The sequence below is a fragment of the Lactuca serriola genome, chromosome 5 (genome assembly GCF_051521515.1).
Source record: "Lactuca serriola cultivar US96UC23 chromosome 5, Lser_US96UC23_V15, whole genome shotgun sequence".
NCBI lineage: Eukaryota > Viridiplantae > Streptophyta > Magnoliopsida > Asterales > Asteraceae > Lactuca > Lactuca serriola.
In genome coordinates, this window is record NC_136412.1 from 337,828,478 (window position 1) to 337,845,697 (window position 17,220).

General features: G+C 33.1%; 2 protein-coding genes across 3 annotated transcripts; one reads left to right on the forward strand and one right to left on the reverse strand.

The window, feature by feature from the left end:
* The first annotated feature begins 7,693 nt into the window (after positions 1-7,693).
* Positions 7,694-11,258, forward strand: LOC145055325 (ethylene-overproduction protein 1-like). Its single transcript, XM_079003620.1, has 4 exons — positions 7,694-9,888; positions 9,958-10,249; positions 10,331-10,640; positions 10,732-11,258. Exons 1-4 carry the CDS (start codon positions 7,856-7,858, stop codon positions 10,956-10,958), a joined length of 2,862 nt encoding a protein of 953 aa, XP_078859746.1. The 5' UTR covers positions 7,694-7,855; the 3' UTR covers positions 10,959-11,258.
* Positions 11,259-11,295: 37 nt separating this feature from the next.
* Positions 11,296-15,280, reverse strand: LOC145055327 (inactive receptor-like serine/threonine-protein kinase At2g40270). 2 transcript variants are annotated; one of them, XM_079003621.1, is made up of 10 exons: positions 15,130-15,280; positions 14,859-14,977; positions 14,629-14,773; positions 14,392-14,463; positions 14,161-14,304; positions 13,935-14,078; positions 13,368-13,822; positions 13,075-13,265; positions 12,860-12,992; positions 11,296-12,001 (listed from the first exon to the last, which is right to left on the reverse strand). In XM_079003621.1, the coding sequence occupies exons 2-10, from the start codon at positions 14,968-14,970 to the stop codon at positions 11,421-11,423; spliced, it is 1,977 nt and encodes a 658-aa protein (XP_078859747.1). In that variant the 5' UTR covers positions 14,971-14,977; positions 15,130-15,280; the 3' UTR covers positions 11,296-11,420. The 2 variants fall into 2 exon arrangements, with proteins under 2 accessions (XP_078859747.1, XP_078859748.1); XM_079003622.1 differs by having other exon boundaries at positions 15,134-15,271.
* Between the last annotated feature and the right edge of the window lie 1,940 nt (positions 15,281-17,220).

Here is a 17,220-nt window from a genome sequence, read left to right on the forward strand (position 1 = left end):
CCCCAACATTGGTGTTGTTGTTACTGTTGTTTCAATTGTTGTTGTTCTTGTTGTTTGGTTGTTGATTCTGTTGTGGATAAGTTCTACAACATCTGGTGGTGTGACCCTTTCGGTTGCATCTATTACAATACGGCTTCTGGCAGGCTCCTTTATGATGGAAATTGCACTTGTTGCATTTTGGAAGGCTTCCAGCATATGGTCTCGCTGGTGTTGATGTAGTAGGTGTCATGGTCGTATGGACAGCAACAACTCGTTGCTTCTTCGAGGACCCTTGAGTTGGCTGTCCCTTTCTCCTACTCCCAGACTCTCGCTTCCTGCTCTTAAGCTTGGGTTTTGGAGTGCCTTGATAAGCTTTCACTTGTTGGTTTCCATGCTCGTTTCTTCGACTAGAGTTGTCGACGCTATTTACACCTCTATTGGTGTTGTTTGTGTTGAGTTGTGCCATAGCAGCGGTTACGGCTGCTGTTACAGCAGCTTGGAATGTAGCAGAGTCTATCTGTAGGATTGGTGTCTCACGGGTGTGCTTGGTATTTCTGTGGGATGACTTTTTCTGCTGCATGATGATAAGCAAGATCGTAAGTAATGATGGTCATTTCTGGTTGTACTCTATAACTTCGCGTTTTGTCGTATGATTCACGATGTTTCAATCTACATCCCTATGATGCATTGATGGTAGTAGGAAATCGTAGATTTTGCATGAATATTACGTCTATCCTTAGAGTATATAGGTTGTTTTGGTTTCGATATCCTTGAGTATCTAGCGGTTTCGGGGGTTCGGTTGTGCATACCAGTGAATTTATGAAATAACACGAAATAAGAAGAACAAATAGTTGTTTCATTAGTGATTACCATCTTAGTACACGAAAGAGAGTTATAACGGATAGTAGTGGTGGTGTGTGTGTGTGGGGGGGGGGGAAGCTGATCCTTATTGTGGCGGAAAGCGTCTGGTGGTGGTGCTGATGAAGCGGATGCACCCCAGAGACGAGCTACTTGTCGCTCGGTGTCTCGTAGTCGTGCCTCCCAAACTAACTGTCTTGCTTGGGATTCCCCGTTCACTCCTTGTGTTTGTCTCTCAACTCTTTCTGCAATAGTCCACATTTGGTCCATTTGATTGGGGGTGTCTTGAGCTTGGTTGCCAATGTATCGGGTGCGCCGGACCATGCCTGGGAGGGCCCGGTCAGTTGGTCCTCTATGACCAAGATCGAAGAACCTCGGTTCATACTGTAGGGTGGTCGTATCCCTTGCTGGCGACTCCATCTCCAAATATTGTGTGCCGATGGAGGCGTGGGGCCATCGGGGTCCTTACGATAATCCGGTACTTTGGCCATGTATGGGGGATTGATTTCCTTGGACTTTGCATCCGAGTCATCATCGTCATTGCCCACAAGCTCTTCTTCTTCGAGGTCCACCACTGGCTCGGCAGGTCCATCTGCAAGTTCTACTTCATGTTCCTCTTATGGGTCTTCCTCTGGGTCAAGCCGCCCCTGCATTCCCCTGATTAGGGAAATAAGGGTCTCCTGGCTAATGATACCCGACCATAGTGTTTGTACGAAAGTGTATGAATACTAGAAACAAATAGCACACCAAATATTCCTATGGTATTTTAATTTTTGTTTAGGTTTGGTTCTATAAGCTCTTTGGATAATTAGATGGTAAGTTTTTAATTCATTGATCATCACGATTACTCCCGAACACATGTTGGTCGTATTTTGGATGAATGTAGTTGATCAGGCTACATTCACCCCCAATAAGACTACATAACTGCCCGAGTTTAATCGCGATGTTCAAATCCTCCAAAGACTTTTACTGTTCTTGTTGTGCTATTACTCTAAAATGCACACATAGGTATGTATTTTAATTATTATATTCAGAGTAGTTTAGTCCCATTGTATTTATAGTTGCATATCATGTATGATTAGATATGCAAGTTCACTATAAACAATGCTCTGATACCAATCTGTCACACCCTCGAACCAGACGACGGAAACGTCTGGGGGATTGTGCGTGACTTCATCTTGAAATATCATCACAATGAATATAAATGAAACATAACATCATCATTACCATGCATAAAATAATACAACTGTCATTGTTTACATCAAGTACACTATTTTAAGTTACATGACCAAAGAGTTAACAGTATGATGACAACAAAATACAATAAATTTCCCATTCTCTACTGACCTTCCACTTAACGATTTCCTGAGAATACAAGTCATTTTGAAAACGTCAACATATATAATGTTGGTGAGTTTATAAGCATGTTTGAATGAAAAGTTTTGAATAGTTCATAAAACACCAGAAAATCCGATATTTTCTGTAAGTAGTTTGAAAGTAATGTGTCAAAATCAAGTACTATTGCATGTGTGTATTCTGTTTTTAGAAATGTATATGAAATGCAGCACAAAAAATCTTGTGTCTTCTGTTGTAAGTAAAATAATGTATAATTGTATTTATCCTAGAAAATCCGATATTTTCTGCTGCGGTCCGACAACTAAAGATTGGAGTGTTAAGATGGTGGAAATTGTTGGTTGATACTATGCCAAAGGGATAAGCCATTAAGATATCATGGGAAGACTTCTTGGAACAATTGAAAATGCAATACTACTCCGGAATAGATCTCCTGGAAATAAAAATGAATTCTAGAATCTTTAGAAAGGGAAGATGAGTGTTAGCGAGTATGCTGCAACTTTTACTGAAAAGATGACGCCAGTTCCTTACTTGGTTCCTATCGAACTTTCCAAAATAAATAAGTTTGTTAATGGACTACCAACGGATTTTGGTGCAACGGTGAAGCTAGCAACTACCCTGAAAGAAGCCATCTGGGTGGCTAGGAATGTAAAGACCCAAATAAGAGAGAAGAGTCTGGAGAAAGTTGAGACGGGAGAGAAGAGGAAGTTTGAAGGATCTTCCAGATCTAACAAGAAGAGTATTTTTTGAAGTCTGGCCCAAACCACAAGAGGTATGGGGTAACAATGAAGTCACGTGGTGTGAGAAGTGCAAGAAGAAGTAGTTTGGGAGATGTGACGGAGAAGTCACTTGCTACAAATATGGAAGAACTAGTCACTATTCTAAGGATTGTATGTTTAATGACAAGAAATGTTATGAATTGGAGGTGGTAAGCATATTTCGTAAGACTGCCCAAAGAAGAAGAAAGCTACAAAGTCGAATGTGTCGTCAAAGCCAAAAGCGAGAGCATTCAAGATGACCATGGAAGCAGCAAGGGATGAAGCAGACGTCACTTTAGTTACATTACTAGTAAATGATTTGTATGACATTATTTTGTTTGATTCTGGAGCGAAATACTTTCATCTTACTCATATATATGAAATATTTAGAAAATTAAATATTATGTGTGCTTATTATTTGAGCTTAAGATATTTTGTGTTGGATCTGATGTTTGGATCTGATGAGAGATTTAAAGATAACAGTACAAAGGTACAGAGACAATGATGTTTGGATCTGATTAGAGATTCAAGGAGATTTATGCAATTAGTATAATAAGATGTTGTAAGGCCTGTTAAGGCAAATTTATGTTTATTATCTATATCGATGATGACATCTCAAGTACATATATATTTATGAAAAAATGTTTCTTCGAAAATGTTTTGTTATTGATATTATCTCACACTAAAATAATGTTTTGGAAATAAATTCTGTAATAAAAGAATACTTTGAAGTAATTAAGAATAAAAGAAAAAAAATTGAGTCGTGAAAATTAGAATATCACATAACGTTTATGAGCTCCTATTTAAACCTATATATATATATATATATATATATATATATATATATATATATATATATATATATATATATATATATATATATATATTCTGAAACTGAATATACCTTACAAGGTATATAAGTTTAGGTATCCAAACATACCATATTACGTCGTATAATAACCTAATCCTATATAGAGTTAGGTTCAAATGTTTCTATTATCTAATGTGTGCTTGTAGGATTGATTCTGCACCAATCATTTTAGTTATTTTAAGAAAATATTTAATGCATATTAAATGTTGAAAGTTTAATTAATGTTCATTATATCTTTAACATGTAATATACATTAATTATTTTTTTCAAATAACTAAAATGATTGGTCCAGAATCAATCCTACATGCACACAATAGATAGTTAGAACATAATAACATAGCCATATATATATATATATATATATATATATATATATATATATATATATATATATATATATATATATATATATATATAATGGGTGGGTGAAATCTTTAATAGTAAGGGATATTGTATTTTTACTATAGTAAATTGATGCTCGTTGATATTTGATACTTATATTTTAAATAATTGAACTATTTATCCAACAAAGTTTTAGACTATTATTATTCTATGAAAATGGGATTTCACATGAAATGTGAGATCTGAGAATAGTTTTAAAAATGTTAATTGTTCATAAACTAACGATACGAGCCACACGTTTTAAAAGTCGACTGTGACATTGGGATTACACTTTATTCTCACAAAATGGATGGAGCTTAGCAAGGGATTAAGTTCAGAAGAAAATACGGTTGGATACAGAAAGATACAGAACATATTATATAACAAAAACATTTTATATATATATATATATATATATATATATATATATATATATATATATATATATATATATATATATATATATATATATATATATATAGGTTCAGGTTCATTTGAGACCATTCTAATTTTGTGATACCGTGATACCAAATCTAAAGATAATTTTAAAATGCAAAATAAATAGAAAAATCTAAAAATTCTTTTTTTAAATATTATTTTCGGAACTTGAATTAACTAAAAAAAATAAAAAAAAAATCCCATTTTTTTTGAAAAATACGTGAAATATTCTAAATAGAATATTACACTGTATATATTCTAAAAATAATTTTAAAATGCAAAATAAATGGGAAAATCAAAAAATTCTTTTTTAAATATTATTTTCGGAACTTGAATTAACTAAAAAAATAAAAAAAAATCCTATTTTTTTTTGAAAAATACGTGAAATATTCTAAATAGAATATTACACTGTACATATTCTAAAAATAATTTTAAAATGCAAAATAAATGGGAAAATCAAAAAATTCTTTTTTAAATATTATTTTCGGAACTTGAATTAACTAAAAAAAATAAAAAAATGCGTCTCACGGTCTCACAAAATTAGGTCGCCTCACATGAACATAACCATATATATATATATATATATATATATATATATATATATATATATATATATATATATATATATATATATATATACGGTTAAGTTATTATGTTCTAATTATCTATTGTGTGCATGTAGCATTGATTATCGACCAATCATTTTAGTTATTTTAAGAAAGTTATTAATGCATATTAAATATTAAAGATATAATGAACATTAATTAAACATTCAACATTTAATATGCGTTAAATACTTTATTAAAATAACTAAAATGATTGGTCCAGAATCAACTTTACAAGCACACAATAAATAGTAGAAACATTCGAACCTAACACACACACACACACACACTCTCTCTCTCTCTCTCTCTCTATATATATATATATATATATATATATATATATATATATATATATTCTAATAAATGAACAACTCTTCATTAATATTATGTTATGTGTCATGTAGTTATATTAGGCAACTCATTTTAAAATTCAAATTTATATTTTCTAATTATATGTTAAATTATAATAACTTTAAATATTTGATATATCTCTTAATTAATAATTTATTTAAAATGACTTATTTAAAATAACTCATTAATAATTATAAATTTTTATTATCAAAGTTTAATTAATTTTATAACCATGGTTCTCACGGGTTATAAATTAGTGTGTGTGTGTGTGTGTGTATATATATATATATATATATATATATATATATATATATATATTACAAAATTAAATTTGTCACATGTTATTCTTTTATTAGTTTTGACATTTATAATTTTATGGTTTTTTTTATTAATAAATTTCACATCTCAAATTATGGGTTTTTTCAATTTTTAAAATCAAAAAATTATATATTACTTATATAATCAAATTTGTCACATGACATTTTCTTATTTGTTTCGACACTTGTAATTTTGTGTTTTTTTAGATTAATAAAATTTACATGTAATTTTGTGGTTTTTTTAAATTAATAAAATTCACATGTCAAGTTTTAGGGATTTTTTTTTCAATTTTTAAAATTTAAAATCATATAATACTTCTATTTAAATATGTAAAGCATTAAATGTTTGAAATGTTATGAATGTTATTGTTATGGTGAATTCCAATTAATACGATTTCTTCGTTCTTTATTTTAAGTATTCGGTTTTCATTTATACCTTCTTGATTTGCTCAACAATTTACAGAAAAATAAATAAATAAATAAATAAAACTAAAAGATTTCAGCGATAGACTTTCAAGCATAATCTTTCATTCTTTTACTGAAAAAAAAATCAAATTTGATAATCCTTCTACTCATATTTCTTTGTCGGCAACGAAAGAATCAGAAATAAAAATATTAGGTTGAATCATATTTCTTTCCCTTTAAACATCTAACAAATAAAATGAAATTCAAATTTATGATAATAGTTATAATTGTAATTTTTATTCTTTCTAATGTTGTAAATTTTAAAATTATTATTTTATCAAAATTAGATATTATCAATTAAAGATTATAATTTAATTAAAAAAAATCATATCAGTAATAAAATTTAAAAATCCATTTATGAGATGTGTGTTCATTCCATGGCCGCCTTGCTTGGCTGTGTTGTTGTGTTTCTTTTATGGAAACAAAAATTGGGAAAAAATATAATCAAAGTTACACATTTGGTCCTCTGATTTTCAGCAAATTGACATTTTTCATCCAAAAACATAAACCTTAGCTAAATTTGGAGAAAATTTCTTGGGATTTCAAAATTGATATTTTTGCAAAGTGTTTTCTTTCAATTTGAACAATTTTTTTGCGGTTCAAGTCCAAGGCAATCATTAAAATCTCCAATTTCGACTAAAAATGTCAAATTTGTTGATTTTTACGGATTCAAAGCTTCAAGATTTGTCGAGGGGGAGTATATCATTGACAAATCCAATTTGAGCATATTCTCATTCCCATTTGGAGGTTCTATAATCGTATTTCGATTATAAAAAGGGGGACAATTCGGTATGGGTATTCGAAAGAAATTTGTGGATCTTCATATTTTCAGCGAATGATTTTCAATGTTAGACCTTGAAGACCGGTGTGACTTTAAGGGGGAGTTGTGATTGATTATGAAGTGATTCAGAGTTGATATTCTGAAGTGGGTTTTTATGATGGGTTTAGATTTCTTTAATATTTTTGGGATGTGCTTTATGCTCAAGGATGATTATTTTTCCTTAGAGTTTTGGATCATCAAGGTTGAAGTGGCCACTTGTAGCCATAGACCGAAAGGGCATATTAGAGCAAACTACATGGACCAAATAATTTATTCTTTTGTTTTTAATAAATTTTCAATATGAGAAAAAATACTTTTAAAGACACACATGGATGCAATGCAAGTTTCTTTATGTGTTTCATGGCACAATAAAGTTTCTTGAAATTCACTCTCGTTTTTTATAACATTAATTATCTATTGAATAACACTCCAAAAGATTTTACACCAACAAATCTTTTTCTAGATTTATTTAATAATGTTGATATAAAATAAACTAATAATTAAAACCCCTTAAACATGTTCTTTCTTTTTCTCTCTCTTTCTCTCTCATACAATCACGGATGCACGCAGCAGCAGTCAAGGTTCTGCTCTGCATCAATGGTGGTGAACGCTGGCTAGGTTTAAATTAACCCACGATTTCATCAACACCCAGTTGATTCATGTCGATCTCAACTGCTACTCATGATGGGTGTTCATCATCATCACCAAGATCAGCGAAAATCGCGAATCTGATCCGTCAATTTACAAACACCATGAAATCCGGCGGTCTTAAGTTCAAAGACCGGTGTAAAAAACCCACCCAAGTACATGCTCTTACCATCAACTCCATTTTGTCCTCGTCTTCATCGAACAGCGATGAATCGACAACACTCCCATTCGTCAATGCTAAATCGCTTCTTCCTTATGGGCTCCCTGATACACACCTTATTGAACCCCCCTTAGATCCTCACCTTAATCCCCTTGATTTCATTAACTCAATCTCGGACCTCTACAAGAGAATCATCCATTCTTCCTCTGAATCGGAAAGTTGTGGTCTATATTTAGAACAGTACGCGCTATTTTGCGCAGTTGGTGATCCGAAGCTGCTTCGAAGAAGTCTGCAGTCGGCTCGGGAACACGCTGTCGACATACATTCGAAGGTTGTACTCTCTGCGTGGCTGCGGTATGAGAGGAGAGAAGACGAGCTTGTGGGCATTTCCGCCATGGATTGTATCGGTAAAGTTCTCGAATGCCCGAAATCCGCTTTGATCGATATCGCGTATGATCCTTCCCATTCCGTTTTCGATCGCTGCCAATGTGTTTCCGAAAACGCCTCTGAGAATCTCAATGTCACCGGTTCCCGCACTTCCCTCAACAACGAATTCTTAGTTCATGGCAACGATGACGAAATCGTCTGGTTTTGCATCGGAAACGAGGTAATCACTTGTCTCAGACCTAAAATAGCTTCATTGTCTAGCCCACTAAACACCTTATTATACGGTAATTTCATCGAATCTGCAAAAGAAACCATCGATTTTTCACGAACTGGGATCTCAAAAGAAGCCATGAGAGGTGTGGAGGTATTTAGCAGAACAAAACAAATGGAAAACTTTTTCTCTCCAAGTATAGTTTTGGAGATTCTATCATTTTCACAGAAGTTCTGCTGCGAGGAAATGAAATCAGCCTGTGAGGTTTACCTGTCCCCATTAATTTCCACCATTGAAGACGCATTGATCTTCATCGAATACGGATTTGAAAACATGGCAAGTCTCCTTGTAGCTTCATGCTTACAAGTTCTACTCAGAGAGCTTCCAAGTTCTTTAAACAACCCCAAAGTTCTAACCTTATTTTCCTCTTCTGAATCCATGGAGAAACTTGCTTCGGTTAATCATTCCTCCTTCCTGTTATACTATTTCCTCACCCAAGTCGCCATGGAAGAAAAGATGACATCAGTCAACACAGTCACACTCTTCGAAAGACTCATCGAATCAGCAACCGACACATGGCAGAAAACCCTAGCGTATCATCAATTAGGTGTTTTATTATTTGAAAGAGAAGAATACAAGCACTCCCAAACATGTTTCGAAGCAGCTTTTGAAATGGGTCATGTTTATTCAGCAACAGGGATTGCTAGAACAATGTATAAACAAGGGAAAACATATTTAGCACGTGAAGTAATCAACAAGATTTTATCAGAAAACAAACCAAACGGATGGATGTATCAAGAACGATCTTTATACACTCTTGGAAGCAAAAAGATTCAAGATTTAGAAGAAGCAACCAAATTAGATCCAACACTTTCATACCCATATAAATACAGATCCGTATCAATGGTGGGTGAGAATCAAATCAATGAAGCTGTTGAAGAGATCAACAAGATCATCCGTTTCAAAATTTCCCCTGATTGTCTTGAATTAAGGGCTTGGTTTCATCTTTGCCTTGAAGATTACCAAGCTGCTGTGAGAGATATATGTGCATTGTTAAGTTTAGACCCGAATTACATGATGTTTCATGGGAAAATGAGAGGTGATTATTTGGTAGAAGTTCTTAATCAAAAAGTACAACAATGGACACCAGCTGATTGTTGGGTAGAGCTTTATGATCGATGGTCTTGTATAGATGACATTGGTTCACTTGCAATTATACATCAGATGCTTGTTCATGATCCAGGGAAGAGTCTTTTAAGATTCAGACAATCTTTACTTCTTTTAAGGTATAAGTCTATTCTTATTTTATTATATTTTGTTTTAAGGATCTTGAAAAAGAACTTTTTTTTTTCTAGATTAAATTGCCAAAAGGCAGCCATGCGGAGCTTGCGATTGGCTAGAAATCTTGCAAACACAAAGCATGAACGTCTTGTTTATGAAGGGTGGATTTTATATGACACGGGTTATCGAGAAGAAGCTCTTTCAAAAGCAGAAGAGTCGATTTTGATTCAAAGATCATTCGAAGCGTATTTTCTTAAAGCGTATACATTAGCAGATGCATCTCTGGATTCTGATTCTTCTTCTTTTGTTATACAACTTCTTATCGATGCTCTCAAATGCCCTTCAGATGGTCTTCGAAAAGGACAAGTAAGTAATTTCAATTTTCACAAACCCTAAACCCTAAACCTTAAAGAACTAAAAGGGTAATGAAAAAATCGAATCTTGTAGGCGTTGAATAATCTTGGAAGTATATACGTGGATTGTGGGAAGCATGATCTTGCTGCAGATTGTTATATAAATGCTCTTGATATAAAACATACACGAGCTCATCAAGGGCTTGCACGTGTTTATTCTTTAAAAGATGAAAGAAAAGCTGCGTATGATGAGATGACAAAGTTGATAGAAAAGGCGGGAAATAGTGCTTCTGCTTATGAAAAAAGATCAGAGTATTGTGATCGTGATAATGCTACAAGTGATCTATCAATGGCTACACAGCTGGATCCATTAAGAACTTACCCATATAGATATCGAGCTGCAGGTACTTTTTTTTTTTTTTTTACATCAAATTTTTTATTTTAAAAAATAAAGAAAAGGGAATCTTGTTAATGTGGTAAGCTTGAATCTGTTAGTGTTGATGGATGAACAAAAGGAAAGTGAGGCTGTTGAAGAGCTTACAAAGGCGATAGCTTTTAAACCTGAGCTTCAAATGCTCCATCTTAGAGCAGCATTTTATGAGTCAATGAGTGAGTATGAGCTGGCATTAAGAGATTGTGAAGCGGGATTATGTTTGGATCCTACTCATAAAGACACTCTTGAGCTTTATCATCGAACACAAAAAGCTGCTGAATATACATGACTTTCTACTTTTCCAATCATCTTGGAGAGAAATGAAATGAAATGAAGATCGATTGCAGATTCATGGCCAAAATGCATGCATGACAAAATGGAAGAAGAAAAGAAGAGATTTTGAAAGTTCAGAATCAAGAAGCTCAGGGGCTATGAATCGAGCTGTGTATTTACATTACGTGAATTTAGGCTCAAAAAAGAGGGAGAGAAAGGTGTAATTCCATGCATATACAACGAGTCTAATTGTAAGTTGTAAAATCATTGTTTCTTTATAAATTCTTGAACATTATAATTTTGGGTTTTGAGATTCTCTCTTGTTCTTACAAATTGGAAGTAAAGAGTTTAAGTAGTTACAATTTGCAATTTGGTTTACATTAAAGATAAAGAAACGGAAACTTATTAAACTACATAGAATATATATATACACAGATAAAACTCACTCACTTAAAAAAAAATAGGATACAAAATGTTTCTAAATAGATTCTGTCGATGATAAAATTTCAAGTTCAGCCCACCAAAGTGGAGATGATCTTGGTATCGTGCTTTCAGGTGTCATGTCTGTGATCTCCTTTAACCTAGATGTCACCTCTTTCATACTCGGTCTTTCATTAGGTTCTAAAAGTACACAACTTTTCACCACTTGAAATAGTTCATCAACCGAATCTTGTTTGACCCAAGTCAAAGTCGGATCCACTGAAAAATCCGATACCCATGATGGGGTTGGGGTGTTACTATTAGGGTTTGGTACCTTACCAGTGATTAGTTCATATAGGATCAAACCAAAGCTGTAGACATTTGTTTGTGGAGATGAAGATGAAGATAGGGTATCGTCTGTATGTAAAAAGTTGGGTTTTGTGGGTCCCGTTTTTTGGGAATCCCAAAAGCTGAAATCTGAGATTTTGGCAGCATAGTCTTCGGTTAGATATATGGAAGATGATTGGAGGTTGTTGTGGGTGATGGGTGGGTTGAATTGGTGGAGGTATTCAAGGCAGTATGCCATGCCCATAGCTATACGCAACCGCATTGACCAGTCAAGGTGTTCGGATTCTTTAACTGTTGAATATAAATATTTATTAGGAAATGATGAGTCCATAATTATATCAACTACTACTGTACTCTACCTAATTCTTTCATGTGCTTTGGATGTATGCCAGTTGTTATGAGAGATAAAAAATAAGTGTAGTTCAGGATGAATAATGAATAATGACAGTTGCTATTGCACGACATTATTCTTGATGCTGAAGATATGAATGATTGATCAAAGAATCTAATGAAGATGATGAAAAAGTCAAATGATTATTAGAAATTTATTCTGACAAGTATATGAATTTCGGAACGAATGATTGATGTAATTATAGAAGAAAGCCATTTTGTTATTTCAAGGGAAAAACGTTTCCATAATTTTTTTACAGTTAAAAATAACATTTTTTGTTGGTTTTATTGGCTGCAGAAGAAAGAGCCCATTGCATTATTGCATGAAATAATTGAAAAAACTATGGTATTACTATTTTAGGCGAAGAGAAAAAGTCCCTGCATTTACCTTTTGAAAAAACCATTTTATCATTTTTTTTAAACAAAAGAAGAAGTCCATTGCATTTACCCACAATTATCGACTTTTTCTATTCTAATAAAAAAATTATATTTTCAGATATTATCCACAAACGTTATTGAAGTCAAATTGACCGATGAACACAAGGCATGCATGTTCCTTGAGACTATATGATAATTATATAAATAGTTTTTTCAATAATTTCATATAATAAAAAATAACGGAAGGATGTTTATTTTTGCTAAAAAGAATAACATAATGGCTTTTTCAATAACTAGATGAAAATGTAAAGTGATTTTCCATATTTAACCTTTGAAAAAACAAAAATTAAAAAATAATAGAGAATGTAAAAAAGAACTTACTATGCAAGTGCTCAAAGAGGGTCCCATTTGGAGCATACTCAAAAACCATCATTCTTGTGAAAGGTTTTTGTTCTTCACAATACCCAATCAAATTCACAAAGTTCTTGTGATTCACCTTCGACAACATCTCTATCTACAAATAAACCCCAAAAAATAAAAAACATTTAAAATAAGAAGCAAGATTTTTCTATTTTATATGTAACTAGATTTCTAACCTTGTTTCTAAACTGTGTTTCTAAACTCTTAGTCCAATCTTTAACAGACGTTATAACAGTTGATGTCACAGCTATTTCAACCCCACTTGAAAGAGTCCCTTTATAAACAGTTCCATCTAACATACTCCCGATTATATTACTAAAATCTTCACAAGCTGTCACAAGTTCAGGGCGCTGTAAACTAGGAACACCTGAAATCACCCATAAAAAAAATAATAATTATTATATAACCTTTTGTTTAATATATGAAAAAGAAAGACAAAGTGACAAAAAATAAAAATAAAAAATCAAACCTGTTGTGAATGCTTTTTGCAGCTGTCCACTTAACCCTGTTGCCCATGGGTTAACAGTAACCACTCTGCTTCTTTTAAAAAATACAAATCCAAAAACAGACAGAAATATAAACATAAATCCTCCTAATACCCCAGACCATATAAGAACTCTGTGATGTTTTGATTTATAAGATATAAAGCTTCTGGGTGAAGGAGCTAAAGCAGGTTTGTTTTCTGGTAATAAAGATGGTGTTTCTGCTGGAATTGGGAAAAGAGGTGATGGGGATGAGACTGGTGACGTGGAAGGTGATGGGGATGAAACTGGTGACGTGGAAGGTGATGGGGCTGAAACTGGTGACATGGAAGGTGATGTGGCAGATGGAGGCAATGATATAGATGAAACTGGAACAACTGATGATGATGGTGAAGCCTGTAATAGCTTTCTTTCTGTAACATATCCGGATTCAATTGCATTCCTGTAAGAAATATAGAGATTTTGATTTCAAGATTTGATATGGGTTTTGTTAATTGTTGGATTTGGAGTTGGAAATTAGTTATCTTGACTGTAAAATGTAAAGTCAAACTTACCAAGAACTGGATCTTTTGTTACAGATGAAGTCATTATTATGAGCGTTTGTGAGCTGGTTTTCATCTACTTGAAACTCAGAGAGTGTTTTGAGGTTGTTTACTTCTGGTGAAAGATTATCGAGAAAATTGTTGTTGTCTAATAAACTGCATTCATAATTATATGAACTTAGTTAGCAAAAAGATTATCGACATTTGAAGTATGTAATAAATGAAATAAAAAACGTACAGAATTGATAGGGAAAGGTTATTGACAAGATCAGATGTGAATGGCCCAGTGAAGTTATTGTATCCCAAATCCAGCACTTCCAGTTCTTTCAAATCTCCAATTTCTTGAGGAATTGTTCCATAGAAAGAATTATTGCGTAAAATACTGTAAACACAATATATATGAAACAATCATCAGAACATTTATGATTAGTCACTAATGGAGGTTTTGATATGAATCTTGGATGCTTACATGGACTTTACATTTGTTAGCTTTCCGAGCTCTGGTGCTAGCGTTCCTTCAAGGCATAGATCTCTTAAATTCCTGTAAGTTAACAAGAAATCAAGCTTAATTCGCTCAGCTAGGCATTAGATCGAACACCTTCAAGTCAAATCACTCACGGAATGGGATTCACAAACTAAATTATCAGATTCACTGCACATATCATATAAACATTAATTGATGAGTGATGAGACGATAAAAGCTTACAATATGACCACTTTTCCATCAGAACACTCAACGCCGAACCAAGAACAAGGACCCAAATCCGCCGCTTCATCGTCGTTATTCCAACCAGACAAAACCCCTAAAGGATCCCTCTCAATTCCATCTCGAAACTTCAACAACGCCAATCCTGCAAAACCACAACTCCCAAAACGTTAATCAACGTGTTCAAATTTCAGTCAACAATCAAAAAGTCGCTTCAGAAAACGCCACACCTTCGGTGTTGAGAGACCAACAGAGGCTGGAACTGTGGTCGATTACTAATGCAACAACAAAAAGGATTGCTAACCGCAGCTTAAACCGATTGTATTTCCAAAACCTTTCCATCTTCAAACTAAAGAAACAAAAAATAAAGAATTGAAGCTGTTTAGTAAATACGAAAACTAGATATAGAGAGAGGACGCTGATCAATGCAAGCTAGATCATGCAAGATCAGGCTAGAAACGCGGTAATCCGTAACGAAAAAGTATATAAATAAATAGTCACCGACTGCAGGGAATGTGGGTTTCAGTTACAGAACGAAATCTTGGTGTCTTGCGTATCGGAGTGGAGAATGGAATTGAGCAAAGAATTATGAATTTCGCAGATGTTTCTTCTGAAAGTTTTGTCTTGTTCCATTGACCATGTCTTTTGTTCTTGGGGTTTTTATAATGGCGTCGTTCTGGTTCTACACTTCACATGTGATCTGTCACGTGCCTATTCTTCCACATCTTTTACTTCCATGTTCTACTAGGCCCATGTTTGGTGGCAATGGGCAATGGCATTAATCAGAAAACGTTTTTCCTTTTTTAAAAAAAAAAATAAAAATAAAAATAAAAATAAAATTGAATTTAAGATTTTATTTAAATAAGTTTGAAGTTTAAAAGGTAGTATCAAAATTCAAAATGAACTTTTTTTTATGTGGTCGTGGTATTTGATTAGATTTATTATCCAAAGTTAAAATAGAATTGAAAACATCAATTTTGTGTTTCTGTAAAGTGACATGAATAATAATAAATTAATAAGGGTTGGAACTTGGAATATTTGTTGCCACTCTATTGGTTGAGTTAAACAACTTGGCCATGCATCCCGGTTTAATCATTTGAATGAATGTATTTGATCATCGTAAACTTCTAAGCAGTTATTAATAATTAATTATATTATAATTATATCTTTTTTCTCTTCCTAATAAAAACCTCTCTAAGATGCCACATGACATGTTTTTACATCATTCTTTTGCCACATAACGTTTTTCTAGACCTCTAGAAATCTGCCCAAAGCATCATTAACGCTCTATAACCTAAAAAGTCAAATTTGAAATCTAAATATTTCTCGTTTTCTAATCAGTAGTTTAATACCTGATTTTTTAGGAATCATATCAATTGCACCGCATTTATTTAGGAAACAACTCATTCAAATCAATGTATTCCACGAGAAATCAGCAAGTCTTCTCATTTGAAATTGGTAACTACATATATTCCATTCAAAACTCCATATGTATTTTATATACACCGAACGATGCATTTTTGGATACATATCAATAGAATACTACATTTTTAGATTTCGAATTTGGAAGCTTCATATCATTAGATCAAGGAAGATTCAGACAAAATTGGAAAAGATCAAAAAGAAAAATCACAATACATTTAAATCTTGATGGATAAAATCAAAGAAGATGAACACTGAATCTTAAAGCTTGTTATGATTCTCTTATTAAGATTATAATTGTGCGAAAACATCTGCGAAAGGTAACGAGCAAACCCCTCCTTTCTCTCTCTCGCTCTCTTCTGATTGCATAGTTCACATTGGTTTGTTTGGATATGTTATTTGTTGAGTTCTTGATAAATCTATTTTGGATGTCACGTGTTCGATAAAATGCCTAAGAGAACCATTAATTAGTGTGTACAACGAGATGCAATTATGACATTATACTTTCATCTAAAGCTAATTTTTGACAATGATAAAATCAGTCTACCTCTCTTTCTCTCTCTCTTCTTAGAGATGGTGGTGGCGCCTTCAACCTCCCACAACCTACATTTTTTTTTTATAGTTTTCCGTCTACAAACGAAGAGGCTTTCTTTGGGTCTTGAAACTGTAAATGATGAAATCAAATCCATTTTTGAGATATAGATATTGTGTTTTAGGTTTAGGACATAATTGAAGCCGTTAATCGGAAACCATGGGCCCTAGTATGATCTGAGTATGTCACATTTCTGAGGATTTTGGGGTTTCTTAAACATTTACATGGATTGTGTCTTTCTATAACTGCTTCAAAATTTATTTATTTGTATTTCTTGGGGTTATTGGTATTTTTTAGTACCCAAGATGGAAAATCATCAAGCCATCCTTAGCATGCTCACTTGCTGGGAGGTTGGTTTTTTTATTGATATTTGTTAGTGTGTATTGAGTGTTAATTGTAGGTTAATATATATTCCTTTTCAAAAAAGATGGATGATGGACCTCCTATAGAGGAGGAGATCTTTTTTTTTTTTTGGAGAAAATCTTTTTTTTTGGAGAAAATGCATTGCACTACAGGTATCCTTCTTACTTATATGCTAACTTTTATAACATATTATCCAATTGTGACACCGTATTTTC